This window comes from Sciurus carolinensis, chromosome 8, assembly GCF_902686445.1.
Source record: "Sciurus carolinensis chromosome 8, mSciCar1.2, whole genome shotgun sequence".
Lineage (NCBI taxonomy): Eukaryota > Metazoa > Chordata > Mammalia > Rodentia > Sciuridae > Sciurus > Sciurus carolinensis.
Window position 1 is genome coordinate 35,880,992 of NC_062220.1, and position 27,240 is coordinate 35,908,231.

General features: G+C 38.2%; 1 protein-coding gene across 9 annotated transcripts in view; it reads right to left on the bottom strand.

The window, feature by feature from the left end:
- The window catches only part of St7 (suppression of tumorigenicity 7), a 257,756-nt gene that overhangs the window by 107,135 nt on the left and 123,381 nt on the right, over positions 1 to 27,240 (bottom strand). For all 9 annotated transcript variants that reach the window (XR_007109780.1, XM_047560747.1, XM_047560750.1 and 6 more), the window contains exons 2-3: positions 11,726 to 11,808; positions 522 to 681 (exon numbers count right to left, since the gene is read on the bottom strand). Coding sequence is in view for 8 of the 9 variants with exons in the window: in XM_047560747.1 (XP_047416703.1) it covers positions 522 to 681; positions 11,726 to 11,808 (243 nt within the window). In the remaining variant the exon portion in view is untranslated. The remainder of the gene's footprint in view (positions 1 to 521; positions 682 to 11,725; positions 11,809 to 27,240) is intronic.

The following is a 27,240-nucleotide window of genomic DNA, read 5'->3' on the forward strand; positions in this document are numbered from 1 at the left end:
CTAGGCACAGGGTCACAAGAAACATGGCATGTATAAAAAATGAAGTGGCTTCCAGGTGGACATATGAAAAAGGACATGAACTGTGACAGGTACCAAGGTTGGCAAGACAGACTAGAGCAGTTTATGCTGTGCTAAGGAATCTGGAATGGGGGTTTACCTTCAATGGAATGGGAACAAAGAAAGGCTTTTAAGCAGATGAGTAACCAGGTCTAGTTAGACAAAAGATTCTGCAATTATAATGGAAGAAAATGTATCCATTTACTGAGGTTTGAGAAACTACCCATGCGGTTGTCCTCAGGTTGAGTACACTAAAATAAATGACCACTAGCTAAAACAAATGAGAGAAAAAGTAAAATTAACAGCATAAACATTTCCTTTCCCTGGAATGCTTACACCCTACTTATCTGATATAGATTTGTCAAATCCTGCAGAAAATTAACTGCATATTTTTCTGAAGCGTAATCCTCGACAACATTCTTATTGTCTCATATTATAATAATTTCATAAGAAACTCTGCATACCTGAGACACTCTGCCTGTTGGAGTCTGAGTCCCCATTGCTGGAGTTAGAATTGTTGGAGGAGTTGTTGTCAACCCCTCCCAGAAGGGGGCGCAAGTGGCTTACTGAGACTTGTTCAATGAAGGATGTTCCATATTTGCGAAAATACCACCATTCAAATATCTAGAACAGAAAAATAGTAAGCATGTTTATATCTGTTACCACTTATGATTTCTGTACATAAGATTAATGTTTTCTAATTCTGTCCACCTTCCCATAATTTACTTAATGTATCCTAACAGTTAAAGATCCTAATAAGATTAAAATACCAATAACATTGAAAGTTCTCAAAGTAATTCTCTCTGCTGAAGACTGGATTTCAAAAAAGAATATGTAACTATAATCATGGATTTTAAAATATTGTTAAGATATGTTCTATATTATTTTCCTCCATATTAATATAACATTCAAATAACAAAATCACCTTAGCTGAAAGACTATGCCAGAAATGGATATGAGAGTAAGCCAATTTTCAAAGCATAGCTCACAATACGTTCAAATTCCTGACATTTTATATTGATGCAAATCCATATCTTCCTGATTTTTTTTTCTTTTTTTGGGGGGGGGTCTCAGGGATTGAACCCAGAGGCACTTAACCACTGAGCAATATCTCCAGCCCTTTTTTAGATTTTATTTAGAGACTTGGTCTTGCTAAGTTGCTGAAGCTACTTTGAACTCTCGATCCTCCTGCTTCAGCCCCCAAGCTGCTGGGATTATAGGCGTGCACCACCACGGCAGGCCCTGCCTCAATTTTTAACAGAAGACCCCTCCTCCTTTTTAAATTAAGATCTTAGAGACATGCTGATTTTACTGAACAAAATGAGAGGGGGTGGAGGCAATGGCCCACACCAATAGTCCCAGCTACCTGGCAGATAGATTACTTGAAACCCAGGAGTTCAAGGCCAGTTTGGACAACAAGTGAGACTCTGTCTCAAAAAAATTAAAATATATAAAAAAAAAAGAGAATGAGAGATCACTTCATGTACGGATGTTACCCACCTGCTGAAATCGAGCAATGTCCCGCTTGTTAACAAGTATTTTTTAAACAAAGAACATTTGCTGTGTACCATTAATGTTCCTTAGTTCATAAGTTTATCAACTGCTATGTATGAAGAATTGCAAAAGAGAAAAGAAGTAACGTTTATTAATAAAAGGAAGGAATGAAGATGGTTAGGTCTCCAGGCTAAAGCCAGGCCTTCCTAAGTTCCCCACAACCCTCCATCACTGGCACCCCAACACTTCCTACCACTGTGCAAAGCTGCTCCTTTCCATGCTTGTCTCTCCTGCCTCTCTGACTGGGAACTTGATCCTTAAGCAGTCAAACTTCTTTCTTGGAGTGATTTATAAGAATCCACTACATCCAGGAAACTTGTAGGATAGCTATACTATATTTTAGTACTATAACATGGAAGGTACAATTAACATAGAATCGGTTACTTAACCCTTACTTGTCCCATTAAAAACAGTATTTTTCTTATTTGCTCTTGAATGGCCTTTAGGCTATTACTTAAAAATTGATGTTTTGTTCTACCAAAAATTTCGTAGAAGACAGAAATTACATCTATGAATATGAGAAGGAAATATCACTAAGACCAAATGTTTCCAACCCTATAATAAGACATCTTGATTTAATTCCAAGGAATTATTCCTTCCAGTTATTTGAATTTTCACATGTTAAAACATTTAAGCAAACCGGGCACAGATGCACACACCTGTAATCCCAGCTACTTGGAAGCCTGCGGAAGGAGGATGCAAGTTTGAGGTCAGCATAGGCAACTTAGAGAGGCCCTGTCAAATTTTTTAAAAAGTGGGTAGGGGCTGGAGTTATGGTTCAGTGGCACAGCACTTGCCTAGCACGTATGAGCACTGAGTTCAATTCTCAGCACTGCATAAAAATAAATTAAAAAAAAAAAATAAAGGTCTACTGACAACTAAAAAAATATTTTTTAAAAAAGTGGGGTGTGTGCTGGGGATATAGCACAGTGACAGAGCACTTGCCTAGCATGTATCCTAGCCCTGGGTCCTGGGCCCTGGGTTCAATCCCCAGTAAACACACACACACACACACACACACACACACACACACACAAATACACACACACAGAGTAATTTCTCTGGGCAGAGCAGGGGCAATAGTATGAAAGTTAAGAAGGGACAAAACTAATCTGTAATGAAATACTAGGAATGAAAGTTCGCTCAAAGAAGGAATAAAGATTTTTTTAAAAAGTAAATTTACAGACCACAGATCCAGAAGGGAATTATTTGATCTATTTGAATACCAGGTCCTTCAACTCTGAAGTGGAAATGATATTATTATTTATCCTCAAGGGTTCTCAATTTTCACACCAACCTTATATAAAACAATTACTTCAGTACCTGATACATAGTTGGTTCTCAAAAGCAATAGCAAAGCAAGCATTTGTTGTCTTAATGATGTACATGCCTCAAGAACATCATGTATGATGCAGCATACCACACGAACTGCTGTGACACATCCTCTTTTTGCCAGCCCACAGTACAGGTTTATACATCATAGTCTTACTAGACTGTTAAAGGAAATCCCTGGTTAACCATGGTACAAAGGGAGCAGCTCACCATATAGTCCTGACCACTCAACAAAGTCTTTAGAAAAGCCATGGCTTTGGGGCTGGGGATATAGCTCAGTTGGTTGAAGGCTTGCCTTGCAAGCACAAGGCTCTGGGGTTCAAAACCCCAGCACTGCAAAAAAAAAAAAAAAAAAAAAAAAAAAACTATGGCTTTTCCTGTGTTAGAAAGGGGGCAGGGTTACACTCCAAAGAATCCGGGCCACTGGTCACAATACTAGCAGTAGCTCTCAATTGCACGTGGGGAAGAGCCTTCATGTAACACTACTAGGACACCTGCCAGGCCTTTGTTCATTCTTTCCATTAGGCACTACTAAGTGTTTCCTACCAGTCATGAGCTAGGTTCCAGGGCTACAAAAATCTGAGCCCGGGCCCATGCCATAGACCAACAATGCCTCCCACAGGTTGCTCCAGGTGTGCCTGTACGGGTCATACAGAAAAAAAAATGTGGAGATTCTTCAGATTTCTCAGCTCCTCAGTCAGAACCACAGAATGTCAGCACTAAAAGGGACCTTAAAGAACATGTACAGAGTTTATTTACGTGAGGAACAAGAACTATCCATGAAGATGCAGACCTGACCAAAGTCAAGCATCTAATTAAACAGCCTTAGCCTGAAGCTCCAGCTCTCTGCCATCATGTTATCAGGCCTCCTTTTAGAAAGTCTGCTTCATGTAAACAACACAGACAGTTGTAGCCTATCATTTCCCCTTTAAAAGTTTCCTCTGACACATTCTCTGTGCTTTCTTGTTATAGAAACCAATCCAGAAGTAGTCTATAAAGTGGTACCAGATAATTCATCTGAGGGGCAAATGACTCATTTTAACTGGACATTTACATTATAATAGAATAGACCTTTCACCCAGTATTTCTAATGCAGGAATAATAGACCTTAGTAAAGACTGGGTTATTCTGGCAGCTGTGATGGGAGCAGAGGGGTTTCAGGCCTGTCATATCACATCCGTAGTACCGCCCTCGCTGCTGTACACAGGGGACACTAGTATAAAAAGGACCCCTGTCCTTCCAGTATGTACTGAATGAATAACTAGCAAAGGAAGATTTGAAAATCTGAAACTTCAAACCAAGTCTTCTAATGTGAGGTCTTATTATAAGAGTCTTCCCCCTACCCAGGAACACATCAGGTTTTGGGTGAGCGTCTAGAAGTATGTTAGAAAAACTACACAGATCCAAATGGGCAGATGGTGTTATTTAATGTGCACATACTTGGTGCCACTTTAAATTCTTTTCCTTGATGCATACCTGAACAGTGAAGTTCTCATAAACAAACTGAGATTTTAAAAGTAGTTCTTGGATAAGTTAGTAGTTTAGTGGGCCTGTCACAGTGGAACAAAACAGTTTCTAATCTGCCAGATAACCAAAGACTTAAAATATAAATGTATACATTTCATAGACTGAAACCTTAATCTCTCCAGTGCTGTTTTCCTACTCATGCTCCATTTGAAAAATTATACAGAACAAGTAAAATGAGAACTAAAGAGTATCATCTAGGTTTAGCATTTTGGAAGTCAACAGTGACCCTATCAGCTAGTTTAGAGGTAAAAGGGCTTTAAACTAGAAAACTTGGTTTTGTGACCTTGGTTGATCTTCTTGTTTCTCTGGAGCTTAGTCTACTCATGTATAAAGTCAGAGAAAGCACCCAACTAATGCTGAATGGGAGAAGGGTCTCGAGAGGGATGATTAGAAGACTTGATGGATGGATGATAAGGGATGGAATGACTGATGTTAAGGAATACACTCTGAAAAAACAGCAGAATCAGGAAAAGTTTTGTGTTTATTTTGCTTATTGTAAAAAGAGGTTCACAAATATTTGTGGAAGGGGAAAGAATCCAGTGAAAAGAGAGACTGGAGGTGGAAGAGGGTACAAATGACCAGGAAGCATAATGCCAAGGTCCCAGGAAGCACATTCATCCTACTCGAAAAAGTAACTTACAATTTCTTGCTTTGAGACAAGAAGAAGGATGAAAGAATAGAGGGAGACAATCTATGTTAGAAAGTGGGGTGTTATTTGAGCTGTTTCACAGGTAAGAAGGCAACAAAGGGACAAAAGTTGGATAACACTAATCTCTGACGAGGTACAGGTAAGGTTTATCTTCTGGGAAGGAGAGACGTGGGGTGAGAGTCAGCAATACAAGCGTTGAGGAAGTGGTTTGGTCCTGCACCTTGCAGGGCAGGGTTACAAGCTATACTCAGGGCCCAGGTCACATTTAAAACAAAGAGCTTTTAGGCAAAGACCCAGTTACCAATGCCCAAGCATCACCTCCATTCCTATTTGATGGAAGCTGAGAGGATGACCAATGAGCACTGGAGTTTGGGGCAGTGATCCAGGTTTGCAACCAGCAGAAGGTGCAAACTTGTCACATTTTTACTTGCAAAAGGGAACACAAATCAGGCAAAGGAACACAAATAAGGCACTTCCATTCATCTTGCAGACTGTAAAATCTGAATCTTTCCAGAAGATGCCCAGGTTTTTCCTATCCAACAAGACTACTTCTTTTGAACTGTGTACTCTCGGCATACAACACTTCTCTTATAAGTCAGGAACTTTCCTAGACCCTATATTACATGCAAAAATGCTTCACGGTTCCCACATAGCAGAACCTTACTAATTCCACATTAATTCCATTAAATCTATGGGAAATGCAAAATGTCAAAGTCTGAAATTAGCTAAAAGTTTCCTAAGAATTAAAGTCCAGGACGATGTTGCAGGAGAATCCCCACAGTGCTGGTAGATATGGACAAGGAAATAGGAAACTTTCTGGCAGTCTACTCTCAGACAGGAAGACTCCAGACTGACACCTGCTCCAAGTCTTCAAAAGCATAGCTAGTGGCAGTGTTTTTAGGAAGAAGGAGACCATCTGAACTTGAACAAGAAAAACCAAGGCAACTGGCATGCATTATAGTAGCACCTATAACCTTTTCAGTTTCTTTCCAAATTCTGAAGTTTATCCTTTCCTTTATACCCACTGACCCTTTCAAAGTCCCATTTCTTTGAATATATTTGAATATCTTTGACTATCTCTTCAAAGAAAGATATTCCTTTCTTTTCTCCCTTCCTTCCTTCTGTACTGGGGATGCTCTTCATTACTGAGCTACATCCCCAGCCCTTTTTATTTTGAGTCAGGGTCTCTCTCTAGATTGCTGTGGCTGGCCTTGAACATTGAACCTGCCTGCCTCAGCTTCCAATTTTGCTGGGATTACAGATGTGTGTCACTGGATCATGATGACCATAACCCATATGAAATTTAAAATCCTCAGCTTCTGTACATTTTGCTTAAGAATACTGGTGGCTATCAAGTGGGTCTTGGCATTCCACTTCCCAGATGTTAATTGCACCTTTCTTAACCACCTGGTACCCTAAACAGTTGTGGGTCTATGTGAAGAACTGGCATTCATGCCCTTCCACCCCCATTCCTGGCCACCTGCTGCAAAGGCTTTACAAAAAGAGAAAAGAGAGGAAGGTGAGGCTTTCTTGAAGAAAAAAAAAATGTAGGATCTGTCTCTACTTCAGTGTCTGCATGTTCACAGGATGAGACTTTTTCCATTGTAGCACACATTTCTGTGGTCTGATAGGGAAGATCACTCTCCTTGGGTGAGGTCATGCAGACCACCCAGAACTGGGAGAAGCTGGCCTGTGTTACTTGTCCCAAGCCCTACTAGCTCATGCTGCGGTGGCACCTTTCCTCTAGGTTCCTCCTCTAGAGATTGTGATTCAGGTGGTGCTTAGAATCCACCATTTCGAACAAACTCCCCAAATAATTCTGATGCAGTTAATTCATTCACTCCCTGGATCTTCTGTGTAGTCAAAGAACATTTTTTATAGGTGCAGCGTATGCAGTAGTACACAAAACCACAAATATGGTCCCTGCATTAGTGATACTTCTGATCTAGAAAGGAAGAGGATGACAAACAATCACATAAACAACACATAATTGTAAATTGTGCTAAATGTTGGTCCATGTTTAGACTGGCCAAAGCTGACCTAATGCATGGCCAAATAGGAAAAAGAAAAGAAAAAATTTCTCCTTGTGAGAAAGTTGTAGTCTTCCTTTCAGTCTCTATATTCTTTTTCTTTCCTTTTTCTATTTCTTCCTCAGCCCACTCCTCTCTTAAAAAATCTGCCTGGACCATTTCTGTGGGTCTGTTAAAATGAAAATACCAACTACTACAACCTGCCACTGCCCACCTTCCTAGGCAACACTTTTATGAACAAATGATGCTATGGCAAATCAGTGGAAACTTAAATTCTAGTCTACACTCTACCTTTACTTGCTCAGGTCAAGTCATTTCTGGGTGTCTATTCCTTAGGTCTTTACTGGTTTATTGGATGGCTTCTTGGGGTTCTTGCCTCAGTCCTGCACTTGCATGAATTTCAAAACTACCCATTTATGCTTGAATATGATCTGAAAAAGACAGGCAGTTTGTACCATTATCTGTCACTGGTTTGTTCATCTTCCTCACTTCTTCCATATCTAATGACTGACTGGATCCATTCAAATGCTCCTGTTCATAGACCTTACAGGCACCTGTCTTCTTTCTCTGCCTAGCATTTGGTCTTCTGCAGAGATTTATTAGTTTTCATGGTGAACCCAAGAAACTGCAATCTGGTAAGGCTAAATGAGCCTCAGTTCCTCTGACCATCATCAAGTCCCCCTGCCAAGTGGCTGCCACAGCATCTCTCTCACTCTGCATTCTAGAGCCAGAAGACAACCCACTTCATAGCAGACACAGCTCTATGAGCCCTTCTAATCAAGTCTTTTTTCATGCTTAGCTCTAGAATCACGGTCATTTGGATGATTCATATGTGTATCCATTAAAATACTACTTGAAGTGAAGGTCAATTTCTTTAGATGGATGAAAAAGTGTTGAAAGGAGCTATAACAATCTCCTAGCCCCACTTCCTCACTTAGGGACAGGACATAAGAGATAGCATGGTCAGAGAGATCTGGATTTGAATATTACCATTTATCTGCTCTAAAACCTTTGTCAAATTACTGATCTTTGTGTCTGTTTATACTCAACAACATAAAGGTAGAGGTTATATCTACCACTTAGGATTTCAATGAGAACTAAACAAAATAATATATGCAAACCACTTAACACAATGGCATAGAGTAGGAACTCAACACAGGAACCTTTTGCTACAACTGATTCCTCCCAATGGTCTTTATCTCTTTTGTCACCCTCTCAAAAACATACTTATTTTATATCAAATGAATGAACTAATTATTTTATTTGCTATCTAATTTTTTCTCTCTCTTTTTTGTTCTTGGTTCTAACTTAAAAATTATGTCCTAGATGGTTTTTTAAAAATATCTCCGTATTTACTATATATGTATAAAATGTCTCCTTATTAACTTGTATATGGGCATGTTCCTATAAACAAGTTTATAGGAATACAGGGATGTATGTATAAATGTCAATACAACATAAAGCAATTTCTCCATTTTTTTAAAAATTAAGAGGACCATTTTCTCTACATATCCACCTTAACACCGTCAAAAGCAAACGAAAACCCAGAAATGTTCTCCACTGAAGTAAGCATTGCCTGAAGAGGCTTTTTCAAACAGGCTGGACATGTTCTCACTAGCAGAAACAAGAGTAAATTGGCAGGTTGGAGTGTGAAGACAGGTGCAGTTCCTGTGGCTGGAGCTGGACCCGGACAGGAAAGCTTGTGCCCAGCAGGCAGAGGGCAGCTTGAAGTCTGCAAGGGAGCAAGCTGCCTGGACATCACCGGAACCAGAAGGGAAGAGTTAGAGAGGTGGTTTAAGAAACTCACTGCTGGGTTTGGCTTGTGATAGCTAGTCAAATACACACCTATATTTAAATCCATTAGTGTAAAAGAGAGCAGCATTGGCCAAATGAATTATTTTTATGTATATTTTATGTATATGTTCAGTTAATTGACTTTTGCTTCACAAAGAAAATATCAGGTTTTTCATTTGTTTTTACCTCTCTTCTTATAAGACATCAATGGTATGATAGTTCAGCCTCCAGCGTAGGAATCCTAAGGGCCCTAAACAACTAACTTCCCCAGGGACAGTCGCTCACAGCAGGCTCTCAGAACATGGCTCAGGGGAAAGCAGTTAGGTAATTGTTTCCCCAGTGCCATTCTATGTACATAGTTATTTTGCAAAGCACCTGATCCTTTACCAGGTGCTGCTTCTCCAGTAGCAAAGAATAGTGGCTGCATAGAAAATTTACCTTGGGTTCATTTCAAGGCCTAGCAAAGCTGAGTCCCTAAAAGCTAGGTGATACCAGTGTCAAGAATCTCTAAAGCGGGAGCTGAAAGCTATCAAGAGCTATTACCACACACTGCCCTTAATGTGCTTTCAATACAGGCCAGCATTTTTGAGAAAGGTCTTTGGAAATCTTCCTACAAGAGAGGTTTTCCTCTACTCAAAGTTTTCGCATCAGTCAGGAGTATCCTCTGCTTTCAGAGAATTCTGCAAGGTAAATGTACTTAAGAGAGCCTGGTAGTAATGGTCCAGTTGCAGCAAGCTGCAGCTCACACTAGAGAATGCCCCACCCACCAGGTCTGCAAAGGTGGCCACAGACACAGCTGAGGGAAATCCAAAATCCCTTTATTGCTGAGGGGACTTTGCCACCCGTTGGTTGGAAGGAATAAATGACCATTGGGTCTGCTGTAGCAGAGTGAAAGGAAATGTACCACACTGTGGAAATTAATTTAGAGCCTGTGAAAACACACCACGATATTGCTAGAATAAAATCTGGGCCTGTATTTGTCCAGGAGGCTAGAAAAATAGCAGGAAACTTAACCAGCAAGGCAGTAGTGACAGTGATAAAAGCACTGGCTGCTAGTGTGACCTAAAGCAGGTACCAACTTGCCTATTCTACCCATTCAACTAACTTGTAAGTAAAATGGAATCGACACTAACACTTACCATACTGTAGTGTTGGGAAGAGTAAATGAGTTCACATGGAAAGTTCTTCAGGTCAGTCCAAGAAGGCAAGGATATTAAAAGAATATCCTGAGAGGAGGACAGCACAAACAAAAGCCTACCTCGCCACATCAGGGAGAATTAGAGGCTTCAGTATAGAATTGTATCCAAAAAAGGTCACTTTGTTTTCTATTTGTTAAACCAAAAAAATATTTTAAGATGCTTCAGAAAAAAATGTTGAAAATAGTTTTCAAAATGTGACTTCTAGATGGGAGCTTGTAATACCTCTCCTGTCCCCTGCCCTCCAAAATAGGTTATGCTAAAAGATGCCCTATCTTCAGAAGATACTAAGAATTAACTAAGCATGCAAAAGCATTCTCCAAGTCTGAATTCTGCTTGGTCTTTTTAAGAAGACTAGGAGAACCAGGTATGGAAGCACACACCTGTAATTCCAGCGATCAGGAAGCTGAGGCAGGTGGGTCTCAAGTTTTAAGGTACCTCCCCTCACCTGGGGTTGGATTTTGTGGACAGCGCTGAACTTTCTATTTATATGTATCCATACTGAATGATTCTTCACATTCCTGGTTCAATACATCAACTTTAAATAATATCAATAATACCAACTCTAAACATCTCGTGCCTGAGTTCAACAGTGCATGTGACAGAACACAGCAAGGTGAGCCTGGATATACTCTCATCACAAAAGGATGCTCCAACATACCATGGTTCTTCCATCTTCCAGCTGCTTGGAAGTTTTCATCCCTGTAATGCTGTCTTCACCTTTTTATTCTGGCTCCTCACAAGCTAAGCTGCTGAAATCCCATGTTATTCTAGGTCTATTTGTGTTCTTTGCTCCACATCTTTGTGCCCTTATGCTCTAAAACTTTGGTTTTTGTCTTGATCATCCATTGTTCTTAACACCAATTCTGTAGTATATGTGTACAAAAAAAATCTTTCTAAAACTTCTTTCTCCTTAAATGTCATTCAGTTATGTTAGAGAAGTTCCAAGTTTAGATGATATATATACGTTTCAGGTCACTAAAATAAACTATTAGATATAATTTTGCACACCTGCAACTATTGGAGCAAAAGATAATATGAATGATATCATATTATTTTTTGCCTGTTTAGGTTTTTTTTTTTTTAAGAAATAAAGAAAGAAATGTAAATTTTGAGAAAAAAACAAGATGAAGGAAAAAAAGGTTAGAATTGACACAATCTATTTCAATGCATTCAAAGAAGCTGAGCTATGTATACTTCTACCAATGGTGATTATGTTCAATAATTCATTTTGATGAGGGTGATGAAAAACATTTTAATTGAACTGAATAGTATTAATTTTATAGTATCTCAAACATTAGAATTTGACATAGATTTGTGTCTTCCCTGATTTTCCATTTTATTTACATTTGTTTTTACTTTTCAGCAAAATTAATATATGATTGCACAAACACCATATCTCAAATATCTCAGAAGTTTGTAACCTGTGTAGTAAAAATGCTAAGTCTACCCACCAAGCATTTACAAGTATAAAAGATAATAACTGCAAAATGCTATATATATTCTCCCAAATTTTCTTCTGGTATATACACTACTACATTTTAGTAATCAGTACACTTTTCAGTGAGAAGAATTCCACCACTTACCAAAATAAGCCCTGATATTAGTGATGAAGTGCCAGTCAGGGCCACGTAGAACTTCGGTGTTAATGTGTTCAAAAACATGCTCACTGAAAGAAAAAAGAGAGAATGAGAAAAGAAATATATGAATATGTAAGTAAAACCAATCCCTTAATTTTTCTTTCTGGTGAAATCATTTGTTTCTAATGACAAGAATTCTTGGAACCATACCAAAGTGCCATTAAAATGACAAAGCGTTATATTGGCTCAGAAAACCAGGTGCTGAGTTATATATACGGGAGAAAAAAAGCTATATAAGAATAAAGAGCAACTTTTTAATTTCTACCTCCCACAACTATTGTGAATGTTTTTCATGAATTCACAACCCCAAAGTGTTTAATCAAAGCTGGTTACTGAAATTGTCAGTCAAAATGGGAAGGTTCTCCTACATGTCTTTTGTGGGACCTGCATATCAGGGCCCTTGGCAAGATAAGAAGCAATATTTCAACCTTAGAACAAATGGAAACAATTATATTAAAATTCTAAGTATTTATTAAATATTATATAATATTATGATTATCCCTAGGCAGAAATGACAAATTGAAAGGCTTACACATATCATTAAGTTTTTCCAACTTCCAAAGTTTGTTAGACTACTTATCAAAATGATCAAATGATGAAAAGAAACCACTAAAAATGACCTTCCTTCCAAGATTCTGTTCACAGCAACTACACAGTTAATCAGTTACTTATTAATTGTATACTTTATAAATATATTTTAATTCATTGTCATTTTTAGTTAGTGTACAAAACTGATTATTTCCAAAACAATAACAGATTTAATGGGCTTTTTGTAATGATATTTGTATTTGTTTACTGAACTTGTTTGTGGAAGGAATCACATGCAATCTGATTTTAGAATGAAGGTCCTTAGAAGTAGGACTGTCCCAAGTTCATCCCAGAAAGCACGGTACTATCACCAAAATGAATGAAGATCCTACATTCATTCATTCAACAAATCCTTTCCTCTGTTTATGAATGAGACCATGGATAAAAGAATGAAAGAATGAAGCATAGTTCCCACCCTCTAGAAGTCCACAGTGCAGTTGGGAAACACACAAGAAAACAAGCAACTGCCATGAAGTTTGATAAGTGCACAGACAAGCCCTATGCACAGAATGTTATAAAACACATAAAAGGAATGAACCCCATGTATGTGGGGCAGGGAATGGTCAGGAAGATGTCCATGATAATGGGACATCTAAACTGAATCCTAAAAGAATAAGCAGGAGGTAAGGAAGCCGGAGGGTTAGGAGGGGGTATAAGAGCACAATTTGAGGGGCTGGGGTTGTGGCTCAGTGGTAGAGCCTTGCCTGGCATGTGTGAGACACTGGGTTCGATTCTCAGCACCACATATGAATAAATGAATAGAATAAATGTCCATCGACATCTAAAAAAATATTTTTTAAAAAAAGAGTGCAATTTGAGCAGATGAAGGGGCATATTTTGAGGTGCTGAGGACAGAGTGTAGACTTTCTAAGCGGATGCAAGTGTTATGGAGGGAAGGAGCTTGTGAGCAGTAGCCTACTTGTGAAGATGGATGTGGAAGGGCACACTGATTCTATTTGTTCTTGCAATCCAGCCATTCTCTCAATAAGCTCTCCTCCCCCTGCACCCTCTCTTAAATGAATTAATTTGATTGTAGTCTGTCATCTGCAATCACAAGAAACTGGACAAACACAACGTCCTCAGTCAAAGCTCAGGTCTTGAACTGAGTGGACTCTTTGGGGAAGTAGAGTAAGGCATGGAACAAGTGATTAGTCCAGGACTAGAACAAGAAGAGGAAGGTACAGTTGAGTTGAAGAGGTTTTGCTTGGTTACTAAAAGACCCAAACTGTACTGAATTTGTCATTTCCCATGCGTAAATTAGTGGAAGGAAACAGAGTTTTAAAAAGGAAAAAAAAAAAATCAAACAAAAGAAGTCCTAGAGTTTATAACTGCCAGTTTGAATTTGAGGTACCTAAAATTCTCTAAAGTCCACTCTTCACACTATGAATGGCCTCACAATCCTCAGTAATTTTTTAAGTCACCATAACAAAATATATAATTTATTATTCTGTAATTATGAATGTGCATATCTATACTATATATTTTTCAATAGGTTTCTGGTATACTGAGCATAGAACTCAATTAAACCCTTTTCTAAAAGAAAAAAAGGAAAGATTTGCCTGAATCACAAATGCTTCAGTAGCATTCCTACTAACTTTTTAGCTACAAGGTATAAAGCAATGGGAAGGACAGACTTCTTCTGAAAATCACTGATCCACTGGAGGCAAAGATTCAAATTAATAGATAATTTTTTTTGAATGTACATTGAGTTTTTAAAGAGATAAAAAAAAAGATTTCATTCTTTGTTTTTCTAAAGGTTATCTAGGAGCAGTAATTAATAATTAAAATGTACTGTGCTGTTAAATCTACTTACAGAAAATTGGTTGGAGTTGAAAGAGAGAATAGCATGCATGAACAATACAGACACCAAGAGAGGATGAGAAAAGCAGCATTAGAAACATCTAAAGGGTGGGAGGTGCTCATTTAGTAACTTCTTAATCTTATAATCTTACTGGCTATTTTGGCTAAGACATATATACCAAAACTTAGTACTTTTCATTTCAATGCATCTATCTATGTATGTAAAGTTTATAACAAGCACTTTCACATATTAGAGAATTTAATTCTCACCTCAACTCCATGAGGCCAATATTATTATTCACCTTATTTTGCAATTGGAGGCTGGGCAAAGATCTAACCATAAGCTCATGTTCGTGGCACCACAACCAAAGACCAAAAGAGAAATAGTAGAAAGGAGGAAGATCCAAACCAATGTTGCTGTAAGATAGGCATTTTTAATGCTATACTAATATTAACCTCTGACCTTTAAAGATCAGTCCACCATGATTTTGTCATTCATGGGTGAAGCACCAGAATGGAAAGGCAGAAAGTCACTCTGAAGAGGGGAAGAATCCAGTTAAAGATCCCTCCATTAAATCAGGAGGGCAGCAAATGCAGATGAACTGTCCTAAACCAGGAACAGCTTGCCTCATGGCATCAGGGTCACTAGCCAACTGTCTGCAAATATCTGAAGACCTGATAAAGTACCTAAAAATAAAACCAGAAAACTTTGAGAAAACAAATCCCTGAACTCTACAGACACATCAACGTTACCTTCATACCTCTTGGGGCTAGGTAGAATAAATTCAAAAAATGAATAGGTAAATGCTAATCTAGCTTTGTGAAAAATAAATTCATAAAACTATACTAATGTCCTATTTCAATCCAGAAATAAAAATTAATAAATCAGAAGGCTTTTTATTTGACCCATTGAGGCCCTCCTAATGGTGATCATTATTCAAGAGCAGCCTCAGGGACTGTATCCCGTAGAGTCTAAAGATACTAAACTTTAAATGGGCACAGAGTTCTTGTTTAATCAATGAGTACATGTGAAAGAATTAAGCATGACTGTGGGAAGAAAGAAGACAGAAGAAGTGGGCACATGGATCAAATATTAACTGACTTCTGTGGATTGGAGAAAAGGGCAGGTAGGAAGATAAAAAAACAGTGCACTGTGGGAAGTGAAGAATCACTCCAGTAAGCAGAATTCAAATATAGGGGAATTAGGATACAAGAAGGCTTACTCAGGAATCACATGGAATAGCCCTATGAGGTCATGTCTCTGAGAAACCAGCTATCTTTCTGGTTTATGTTTATTTTATTCTTCCTTTTGCAATTCGGCATCTTATATTACCATAGTTGCAGAAAGCAGAGAAAACTGAGCTGAATGTGTAAATAACTACAATAATACTAGCAGCTGTCCAACTAGTATTTACTGGGCATCTTTTAGGCGCCAAGCACTGTTTCTTAGACCATAGCCCCAAAAGTAAATTAATATCTGGATTATTATTGCCCTAATGTTAAACATGGGTGACCCACAAAACAAATGAAAAAGCAGTTAATAGAATGTCCTTTTAACATTGGATGGGGATGGGGCTGTAGCTCAGTGACAGAATCCTTGTCTAGCATGCATGAGTTCCTGGGTTCAATCCTAAGCACTGAAGAAGAAGAGGAAAAAAAAAAAAAAAAAAAAAAAAACTACTAACCAGATTCTAGTTGCTTGGAGTGCTACTAAACTTTAGGGTGAATTTGAAGGCAGTCATTTTTAAAAGCAAAGAAATGATTTGTCTCTCAAGTCTACCCTGTGATCTTAAATCTCTGATTGTTGCCTTACTAGATAGTGGGAACAATCGATTCAGCCACAAGCCACCTTGGAACCACATGCAATCTTCCTCTTTAGTTTAAGTCCTTTGTTTCTTCTGATATAGCAGTATTAAAACTTAATCCATAAACCAAGCATGCTGGTTTTAATTCCAAGTGATGAATACTGATAGCCACAAAACCTTCCAAGCCTGAAGACAGGAACATCAAGACAGACTATGAGAGAAAGATGGCCCATTCCATTCAAAGCAATATTTCTGATTTAGTTACAGATAGTATGAACATAGTCCCTTGACTACAGAAAGCACATCACGGCACATGTTAGTACAGTAGGAACCTAGTCGCAAACTGTTTCCACAGACCTTTGAGTGGATTAGGGACATACTGGAAGAGTTTAATTGATTGTTTGCACTTCTCCATAGGGGCAACGGTGAATATTTTCCTCTTTGATTCCACTGTTCTTTCAACCTTGCTAACCTCTCTCTTCTATCAGATTCCATTAGGTAAGATTTCAACTTCACTTCTGCCCTTTTTTATTTATCAGAGGGCAGAATAATGAAAAACAGAAGTTTTAATGACTTAGCTTGCATACACACACACTAATTTTGAGGAAATTTCCAAATTGCCCAGCTTTCAAATTAAAGAATTCACCTGCTTTGTCAGAATGACCCTTTGACAGACAAACCCTAAGGTGTCCCCAATGATCCCTACCCTCCTGGTGTTCATACTTTTACTAAGCTTCTCCTTGAGTGTCGTTGGGACATAGGACTTGCTTCTAACAAACAGTGATACAAGGTTCCATCTTGGTAACAACCATAGTAGAAATTCACCCTGCTAGCTTAACAATGTGGCCATGTGGAGAAATCCATGTGACAATGGACTGCAGCCTCAACAATATCCAGGAGAATCTAAAGTCCTTAATTTCACAGCAGTGATTTCTGCCAACAGCCTAAGTGAGCCTGGAAATAGGTTCTCCCTAGCTGAATTTGCAAACTGAAATCACAACTTAGGTAATACCTTGATCATAATCTTCTGAGACCCAGAGCAAAAAAACCAGCTTCTCTGTGCCTGGACTCCTTGATGCACAGAAACTGAGAAGGTAAATGTGTGTTGTTTCAAGCTGCTACACTTGCAGGAACTTGTTACACAGCAACATAAAATGGAAGCAGTTACCAACATAATAATTCATGAAAATGAAAATCACCATGGAAATTTGATAGAGCTAACCAGCTGTGGTATGCCAGAAAGGGTGCTAAGAAAAGCCAACTCTATGTGTGCCAAGAGCTTCTTCCTCAACTATTTATACACAAAATAATAATAATAATAATAATAATAATAATAATAATAACTTGTACCTCTGTTACCAGGACATGTTATTCCATGTATTGATATAGTAAAAATATCATATTAAAAATATAATAATGTTGAAGCAGAGTTAAGAGAAACTTATTTAAAATATGTAAATACAGTGTCTTAATTATGCCCCAGTACATGAGCTTGCCTCTATGCATATTTTAAAAATATAAAATTTGCATATTTTTAAAAGATTGATTTTACACCTGGGTACACAGCACCAGCTCAATAAGGATTAAAAGCATGTTATGAGCACACTTCTCTTCTTGTTTCTGCTTTCCTTTCCTAGTTCTCTCCCTGGTCTCCTTGGGTTGATAAGGTCTTCAGCTGTTATGTATCACAATTCCCTTGATAAATCCTGTGGCATTTATTTTTGTAAGAAAAAAAAATGGAAGCCTATTTTAAGACCCATTCCTGTGGCATGAAACCCTCATAAATCATTGTCTACTCTTTCCTCTACCCTTGAGGTTGCCTTGGCAACTTTACAGGGATCCTGTTTTTGCTTTATTGGGCATCTGGCTCTACTGAGGAATGGAGCTGAGAACATCCTTGCTTCCTTTCCTCAGCTGTGATCCGAGACACTGTACTGGTGTGAACAATGAAGTGTTCAGGCTTCATGTCACCTCTCCTTTGCTGGAGACAGGCCATCTGCAGTCCTTCCCTATCATCGTGAAGGACTTCCCAAAGCCTGGTGGCTACAAGCCTTAACAATCCTAAAGGACACATGATACAGTCTCAGATTATCTATTCCCTTTTATTTAAAGTAGACTAATAATGAGGAACTCTATCCTGGTTAAGGATAGGGAAAAGGCCTGTCTGTGTCTCATACTTTCAATCATTTATGTTTTAATTTAGGGTTGGAGACAATTTTATGAAATTTTTGTTTCTCATAAACTACTGAACATGAGAAAAAGAGAACAAATATCTGTCTCTACAGATAGAAAACTTCCCCATGATTATGCTGCAGAGAAAGAGAGAAACCTAGCCAGGATAATGTACTCTGGGCACTGGGCACCTCTAGCCCACAAGTATTCATACCAATTCTCCAACACCCAGCACAGAATCTGTACCAGAGAGATACTCCATTTTTGATGACTGCACAGAGACAGAGTTTTAGGTGAAATGCATAGCAACAACTCCCTAGACCTCTGATATAAACTTCATATAGAAATATAAACCTGGAAAAACTAAATATTTTATATCACTCCAATCAGAATGGCAATTATCAAGAATACAAGCAACAATAAATGCTGGCGAGGATGTGGGGAAAAGGTACACTCATACATTGCTGATGGGAATGCAAACTGGTGCAACCATTATGGAAAGCAGTATGGAGATTCCTCAGAAAACTTGGAATAGAACCACCATTTGACCCAGCTATCCCACTCCTTGGTTTATACTCAAAGGACTTAAAATCAGCATATTAGAGTGACACAGTCACATCAATGTTTATAGCAGCTCAACTCACAATAGCTAAACTATGGAACCAACTGAGGTGTCCTTCAACAGATGAATGGATAAAGAAAATGTGATATATAGATATAGATATATATATATATACACATTATATATATGCATGATGGAATATTACTCAGCTTTAAAGAAGAATGAAATTATGGCCTTTGCTGGTAAATAGATGGCATTGGAGAATATCATGCTAAGTGAAATAAGCCAACCCCAAAAAACAAAGACCGAATGTTTTCTCTGATATGAGGATGCTAATGCACAATAGGGGTGGGGAGCGCTAGGGAAGAATAGAGTTACTTTAGATTAGGTAGAGGGTAAAGAAGGGAGGGAAAGGAGTATGGGGGTAGAAAGGATAGCAGAGTGAAACACGCATTATTACCTCATGTACATGTATGACTGCATGACCAATGTGATCCCACAATATGCACAATCAGAAAAATGAGAAATTATACTCCACTTATGTATGATTTATCAAAATGCATAAATGCATTCTACTGTCATGTATAACTAATTAGAACAAAAAAATATTTTTTTAAATTCTGATGGTAGGGACCTTTCTTCTGGGTTGTGAGTGTGTGTGTGTATGTGTGTGTGTGTGTGTGTGTTTCTATTCCCAAGGACAGTGTAAATGCAAATTAGGTAGACTCACTACTACTGCTTATTCATAAATGGAGAAGGTGCCAGGTATACTTATGTTATCTTCATACAGCAAGACCTTGGGTATGCAGAACCCTTGGAAATTAGTCATTTGGGATAGCTAAGGATTTATCCTACTAAACACCATAGATACATTTCTTTTTAAAACAATTTTAAAATTGCTTACAATGTAATGCATCTTTCCAATATGCATTACATATATGACTGCAAACTTAAACAGAATGTCCTGAACATGTTTACATCCTTAACTGGTAACTCTAACTCCTCCTTCCACCCCTGTGGGTACTTTACCACTGAGCTACATCCACAGCCATTTTTAATCTTTATTTTGAACAGGATCTTGCTAAATAAGCCAGGTTGGCCTGGGATTTGAGATCCTTCTGCCTCAGCCTCCAGAGGTGCTGGTATTACAGGCATGTGCCACTGCACCCTGCTTAATTAGTAACTCTTAAGTCATCTAAATGAATACAAACTAAGGTACTGTGCTAGCAAGCAGCAACGTTTTCAGAAACTGTTGACATACTCTAGGTTATTTCCCTTCAAAACTGTGATCCCAGACAGATGTGCTTTTTGGGTCTTTCACACTATTTTTGTCATCTCAGCTGCTAATCAAGTGTTAGCTATTATTTTTTTGTTGCATGTCTGCTTTCAACTGCTTTGTCTCCTTAATGTTATTTAAAAACTTGTTGGAACTTCAAAGGTTTTGGTCATCAAAAGATATTTATGTTTAATATGTGCCAGACACTAAAATATTGGTGATATAAAGATGTCTGCTGAGTGTGGTGGCCCATGCCTGCAATTCCAGTGGCTCGGGAGACTGAGGCAGGAGGATCAGGAGTTCAAAGCCAGACTCAGCAATGGTGAGGTGCTAAGCAACACAGTGAGACCCTGTCTCTAAATAAAATACAAAACAGGGCTGCAGATGTGGCTCAGTGCTTGAGCACCCCTGAGTTCAATCCCCAGTACTCCCAAAAAATAAAAATAAAAATAAAAATAAAAATAAAGATATATAATACCTAATCCTTTCCTCTAGGAGCTCTGGGTTTTGTGGGAGACACAGAGATGGAAACAAATTAACAGGCACTTATAATTATGAGTGTCGCTCTGGAAATATAGTCAGTTCTTCCCCTTAACAGCCTGGGGCAGGGTGGGAGACAAGTGCATCTAGAAATGCTCCATTCAGACGGATGCTAAGCAATTTTCAAAAAACTATGCGCTGGAACTATGTAAAAGAGGAACAGTGGTGGATAATAAAAATGACTGCTCCTCATGAGTCTCTGATGCATATCTGCACCTCTCCACATGCTGGCTTTTGTTGTTGTTGCTCTTATTTTGTGCTTGTTGTTCTGTGGAGTAGAAATGACAGATTGCAAGTTCTTGAAAAACCAGGTATAACTGGAGTAAGCTCCAATGCGTGTTTTTCTGGAATGGCTACAGAAGGAGGATAAAAGAACACTCTCAGCAGTTCTGAGAATCTCAGGACAGCAACAGTGGTACAAAATGTGCCAGGAGTTTTCCATCATCTTGAGAGGAATTTGATCACTAACTTACCATTTTCTCCTCCTTCACTGGAAGTGACACAGAAAAGTATTATAGAAACCTTATTGGTTAGATTTAGGAAGACGACTGAATGCAGAAATTCTTTGCTTAATGTGCTGGAAGAGAGATACCTAAAGGTTCGAAATACTGGAAGCATTTTGCATGGAAATGACTAAGAAAAGTAAGGATATTAACAGTAACTAAATAACCATCTATATTCTTAAACATCTCTCAATAAATATTCTATTTTGGGGGGGTGGAAGGGATACTGGTGATTGAGTCTCTTTACTACTGAGCTACATCCCCAGTCCTTTTTATTTTGAGACAGGGTCTCACTAAGTTGCTAAAGCTGGCCTTGACCTTGTGATCCTCCCACCTCAGCCTCCTGAGTCGATGAGGTTATACATGTGGATCACCTTGCCCAGCAATAAAAGTTCTACATTTATTAATATTAGCTAGTTCAATTATCCAAAATCTACTTAGCTTATAAAAATTAAAAGACAGGGGTTGGGAATTTAGCTCAGTAGCAGAGCACTTGCCTAGCACGTGCAAGACCCGAAGTTCAGTCCTCAGTCCTGAAAAAAAAAAGAAAAAGAAAAAAATTTTAAAGACAAGGGCTGTGGATGTGGCTCCACTGGGAGTCTGTCTAGCAATGTAGAGGCCCTAGATTCTATCTCCAGCAACGACAACAACAAAAAGGATAAGATAATGGGGGGAGGATACAAATGAGATTTGCCTTCTGCTTGAGAAGGATAAATAAGACGCCCACACAAATAACAAGGCCAGAATATGGAACATCAGAGATAGGTACATATAAAATGTAGAGGAAGCAAATATTACTTCCAGTGGTGGATCAGAGACTGTTTATGCATGGAATGTCCTTCCTTCCAAGTTCTGGAATAGGAATAATCTTTGAACATGAAATTGGGAAGGAGAAAAGTGAGGGCATGGCCTTCAGGTGAATAATATAGCATATGCAAAGATATCAAGTTAGAGAACAGGAAGGATGAGACTCCATGGAAGAGAACACTAGCTCAAACACCAGGCAAAGAAAAGTGGACTTAATGTACCAGACAATGAGGAGATACTCTCCATTCATGAACGGAACTGTAACTAAGACAGATGCATCTGGTAGTAATGGAGTAATGTATAAAATGGGCAGATTTAGGAATTATTTCTGAAAGGAGTTCCCAGGGTGGGGAGTTGGGCATATCAGACATTGCAGGGGTAAATTCAACAGGATGTGGCTCTTGACAATACAAGATAAAGAATAAGAGTCTGGAGAATGTTGGTTAAGTGTGGCCATGGTCAAACTGCCAGAGATTAGAGACAGTGAGTGGCAAGGGACTGCACAGGCTACTTCTACAGGAAGTCCCCAGGAAAGAAGAGAGTTTATCATAAAGTGTGTCTTAAGTTAAAAGAAATGCATCATATGAGTGAGTAAATGAATTATGAATAAGACTCAAACCTTCGCATCACTCAAATAAGAAGAGACCTTCTAAGAAATAAGTGTTCATTTCCATGCCAAACCTTTTTTCAAGATATATGATTAATCATTAGAAACATGTCAACTTTCTCTGAAATTCTTTTTATATGTGCCTTTAAGAAAAATTAAAACACAGTGAAGCACTCTAATTGACTTGACTTTTAATCTGACAATCACCCATTCGTATATTCCTGTCTTAACAGCTGGGATTACATGATGAAACAAAAATAACCTTTTTCTGGAATATTTTTTCTTACTTTTGTACTTTCTATTAACTTCCTTGCCTTGAACCCCTCTGGCTAACAGTTGCAGATTTTGCCTCAAAGGAAGATATTCTGGGCCAGAGGAACAACTGTAGGCCATAGGATAGTAAAATCCAAATGTGATTCTAAGTCTGGTTTTTCTCTTCATTACATTCTCCGAAAGTTCAAAGACTAATTTCTCTTTGAGGAGAACACTGTCCCACAGAAGGAGGCCTTCTGGGAGCCACATTAAAGCCATCTCCCTCTGGGTGAGAGGGCACAGCCCACAGAGATAAGAAGCCACAGGAGAAACCACTACACACAAGCCGCTTGAACTTATGATCAGCAGCTCAAACTGCCTGGTTGTCCAAAATAAGCCCTTGGCTTCATGATTTTCAATTCTAGTAACTACATTTGGCTTTGTATTTGTACCAAAAGACAAGTTACTACTCCACAGGGCACCTAAATTTTCTCCCCAGTTTCAAGGCTAACAGGGAAGTATAGGTGGTAAATCACAAATGCACCTGGTTCTATAAAATGCCTATAGGTGACTGTCAAAGGAAACTAGAGCATTGATATTTTAAAAAGCCAATAAGCCATTTTCTAAGAATATCTTTAAAAAGATGCTCCTTAATTCTAGATACTATGTTATCCCTAACACAAATGCTCCCAATCCCTGTGGATGGCATTGTTCTCTTTCCTCTCTATTCTTATCACCTCAAATGGTTTTCACACATTGTCGTCCCTCACTGTGAATGATCCATTCATCCACAAATGTGGACAAAAAGCATATGTTTAATTAATAATTTCCTAATACTTATATCTATAGAACCCAGGCAGTTTTCCTACAGGTAAATCAGTAGTGGGTTAAAACCCAAGGTTACTGAAGCCACAGTGGTAGGTTTGGATGAGTCAGTTAACCTTTCACCCAGAAATTCTGAGCCACAAACTAAGAAGGTAGCTGACAAGCAGCTGTATTAGCGACAAATATTTCCAGTGGAAGCCAAGCATCACATTACAATAAAAACAAACCCAATTTGAAACTTAAATAGAAGGTAGCATGAGTGGTTTTTTCCAGCTCTAAGAAGAATGCCATTGGTATTGCAGTGAATTGTATGGAACTCCCCCAACCCCACACACATACACACAAATCCAAATAGCCAAAGCAATCTTGAACAAAAGGAACAAAGCAGGAGGCATTGTACTACCAGACTTCAAAATATAGTACAAAGCTACAGTCATCCAAACAACATGGCATTAACATAAACACAGACATGGAGATCAATGGAACAGAATGGAGACCCCAGAAATAAAGTCACATATTTACAGCCACCTGATTTTTGATGAAGACACTAAGAATATATATTGGAGAAAAGAAAGTCTCTTAAATGGTGCTGGGAAAATTGTATATTTATATACAGCAGAATGAAACTAGATCCCTATCTCTCATCAGACAAAAACCAATTCAAAATGGATCAAAGACTTGAATGTATGTCCTGAAACTATGAAAGTACTAGAAAAAAATATCAAGGAAATCACTTCAGGATACTGGCCTACAACAGTTGGGGGTTTTTTTGTTTTGTTTTGTTTTGTTTTGTTGGTCTGTGTGAGTTGTTTTTATTTTTTCCCTAGTACTAGGAACTGAACTCAGGGCTTCCAGCATGCCAGGCAAGTGCTCTAACCTGAGCTACATCCTAGTCCTTTCTTATTTTATTTTGAGATAAAGTCTCACTAAGTTGCCTAGGCTGGCCTCAAACCTGTAATGCTCCTGCCTCAGTCTCCCAAATAGCTGGAATAACAGGCACACACCACTGTACCTAGCATCTACAAAGATTTTTTTGGATACCATCTTAAGAGTACGATCAAAAAAAGAAAAAACTGATATATGGGATGTCACAAAACTAAAAAGCTTCCGCATGGCAAAGGAAAAATCAAAAGTGCAAGAGATAAACTAAAAATAGGAGAAAATATGTGTAAACCATACAACTGTTAAAGAGTAAATACCTACACTATTTAAGGAACCCAAACAATTCAACAGCAAAAACTTTTTAAAACAAAAATAAAATTAAATAATCCAGTTTGAAAATGGGCAATAGACCTAAACAGACATTTCTCAAAAGAATTTTTTTCATGTTGAGAAAAAAATTCTCAACATCACTAATTATCAGAGAAATGTAAATCAAAACCACAATGAGACAACATCTCACCTGATTTAAAATAGCCATTATAAAAAAATAATAATAACATGCCTTGGAGAAGATTCAGACAAAGGGGAATCTCTATACACTGTTGGTAGAGATGTAAATAAATATAACCACTATGGAAAACAGTATGGAGGTTCCTCAAAAAATTAGAAATAGAACTACCAAGGGACTGGGGATGTAGCTCAGTGATAGGAAGCTTCGATAGTAAGCCTGAGGCACTGGGTTCAATTCCTAGTACTGAAAAAAACAAAACAAAACAAAACAAAGAGAACTATCATGATGTGGATAGAGCTCAGTGGTAGAGCACTTGCCTAGAATGTGCCAGGCCCTACGGTCAATTCCCATCACTGCAAATAATAAAAAAATAAAAATAGATCTACCATATGTGCTACTAATCCACTAGGCATACATCCAAAGGACATGAAATCAGTATTTCAAAGAGACACCTGCATTCCCATGTTTACCACAGCACTATTCACAAGAAATGGAATCAAGGTTAAGTGGCTATCACTGGATGAATGGATAATGCAATGTGGGGTGTGTGTGTGTGTGTGTGTGTATGAATGGAATACTATTCAGCTGTAATTCTGTCATTTGCAACAACACAGATAAACCCAGAGGACCAAATATTGAGTGAAATAAGTCAAGCATGGTAGGACAAATCCCACATGATCTCACTTACAGGTGGAATCTAAAAAGTAGATCTCATAAAATTTGAGAGTAGAATGGTGGTTAGGAGGAGGAGAAATGGGGAAAGGTTGGTCAATGAGTCCTAAGTGATAGACAGAAGAAATAAGTTGTGGTGCGCTATTGCACAGTATGTTGACTACATACGATGATAATGTTCTACATATTTTTAAAAACCTAGATGGTGAAAGAATATTCAATTTTTTAACCAAAAAGAAAGGATGGATATTTGAGGAGATAACTATGCTTAACCTGATTTGGACATAACACAATGTGTGAAGCCATCCATTAGCAGAATCAGGCTTTGCTGAGCCATGGGATACAGAGGTCTGACTCCCAGGAACTCGCAGTCATGAGAACTGTTTCAGATAGCCTGGGGTAGGTGTCCCTGTACAGAGGTGGCTCACCATCTGAGGAAATGCTAATTCTCTAAGCAAATGGCTTCCCTAACTCCATCCCATCCTGCTCCTCACAGAAGAAGCCTTTTCTAGTCCCACTTTACCTGAGACTATAAATAAAGGAAGTGTGTCCTCCATCTTGCATTGAGTCCAGATCTTGGCATGGCCCAATCCGTCACATCCCCTCCCATTTGAAAAGATTATTGGCTCTTGTGTTTATTTGATCAGATAAGTTTCTTAGTGATTAACCAATGGCTGGCACCATTCTCCAACAGAAACCCTATCCCTCATCCACGCTGGATATAGCAGGAGAACCCTTCACAATGCAATATGGATAAGTATTAAGATATTGCATGATACCCCACAGATATGTATAAATTTATGTTTCAATTTAAAATTCATAAATAAAATAACTAAATTTAAAAATTTCAAGTATTTAAAAGGGGGACAGGATCATTTTTCAAGGTCACTTTCTAAAAACAATTTTTAATACTGAAAAAATTTTAAAAATCATTCTTCCCCACTCCATTTCCACCAAAAAAAAAAAAAAAGAAAACCCATCACACACAGCACTACTACTGACCACCTGTGTAGTCTAAATTTTTCTTAGAAATGGTGGCTCAGGAGGCTGACCAGGAAGATCATAAGTTCAAAGTCAGCCTCAGCAATTTAGCAAGATCCCTAAGCAACTTAGCAAGACCCTGTCGCAAAATAAAAAATAAGGAGGACTAGGGATGCAGCTTAGTAGTTAAGTACCTCTGGGTTTAATCCCTGGTATAAAAAAAAAAAAAAAAGTTGCTACTATAAAATCATGTAAACTAACAGACATAGAGATTAAACTTCCAAGAAATATACACCATGACTACTCATGTAAATGATTTGCAAAAAAGTCACCTTCAGAAGAATTCAGATTACCTATAAAATGTCTAATACCACTGTCACTGAGGGAAATGTCTTAGGCTATTCTTTCAAATACTTGTTTCAATTCAACAAGTACACACTGTGAGTCAGGACTAATACTCACTGAGCATTTACGGAGTTCCATTATGTGTCAGACCCTATTTTACATGATCAAGATATATTCTTCATCATTTGATCCCTAATACAGCCTTATAAAGTTAGCGCAATTATCCACACTTACAAGAATGAAATTGAAGCTTATTAAATTAAATGTCACATGACATTTTTATTTTTTATTTTGTGATAGGGTCTTGCTAAGTTGCTTAGGGGTCTCATTAAG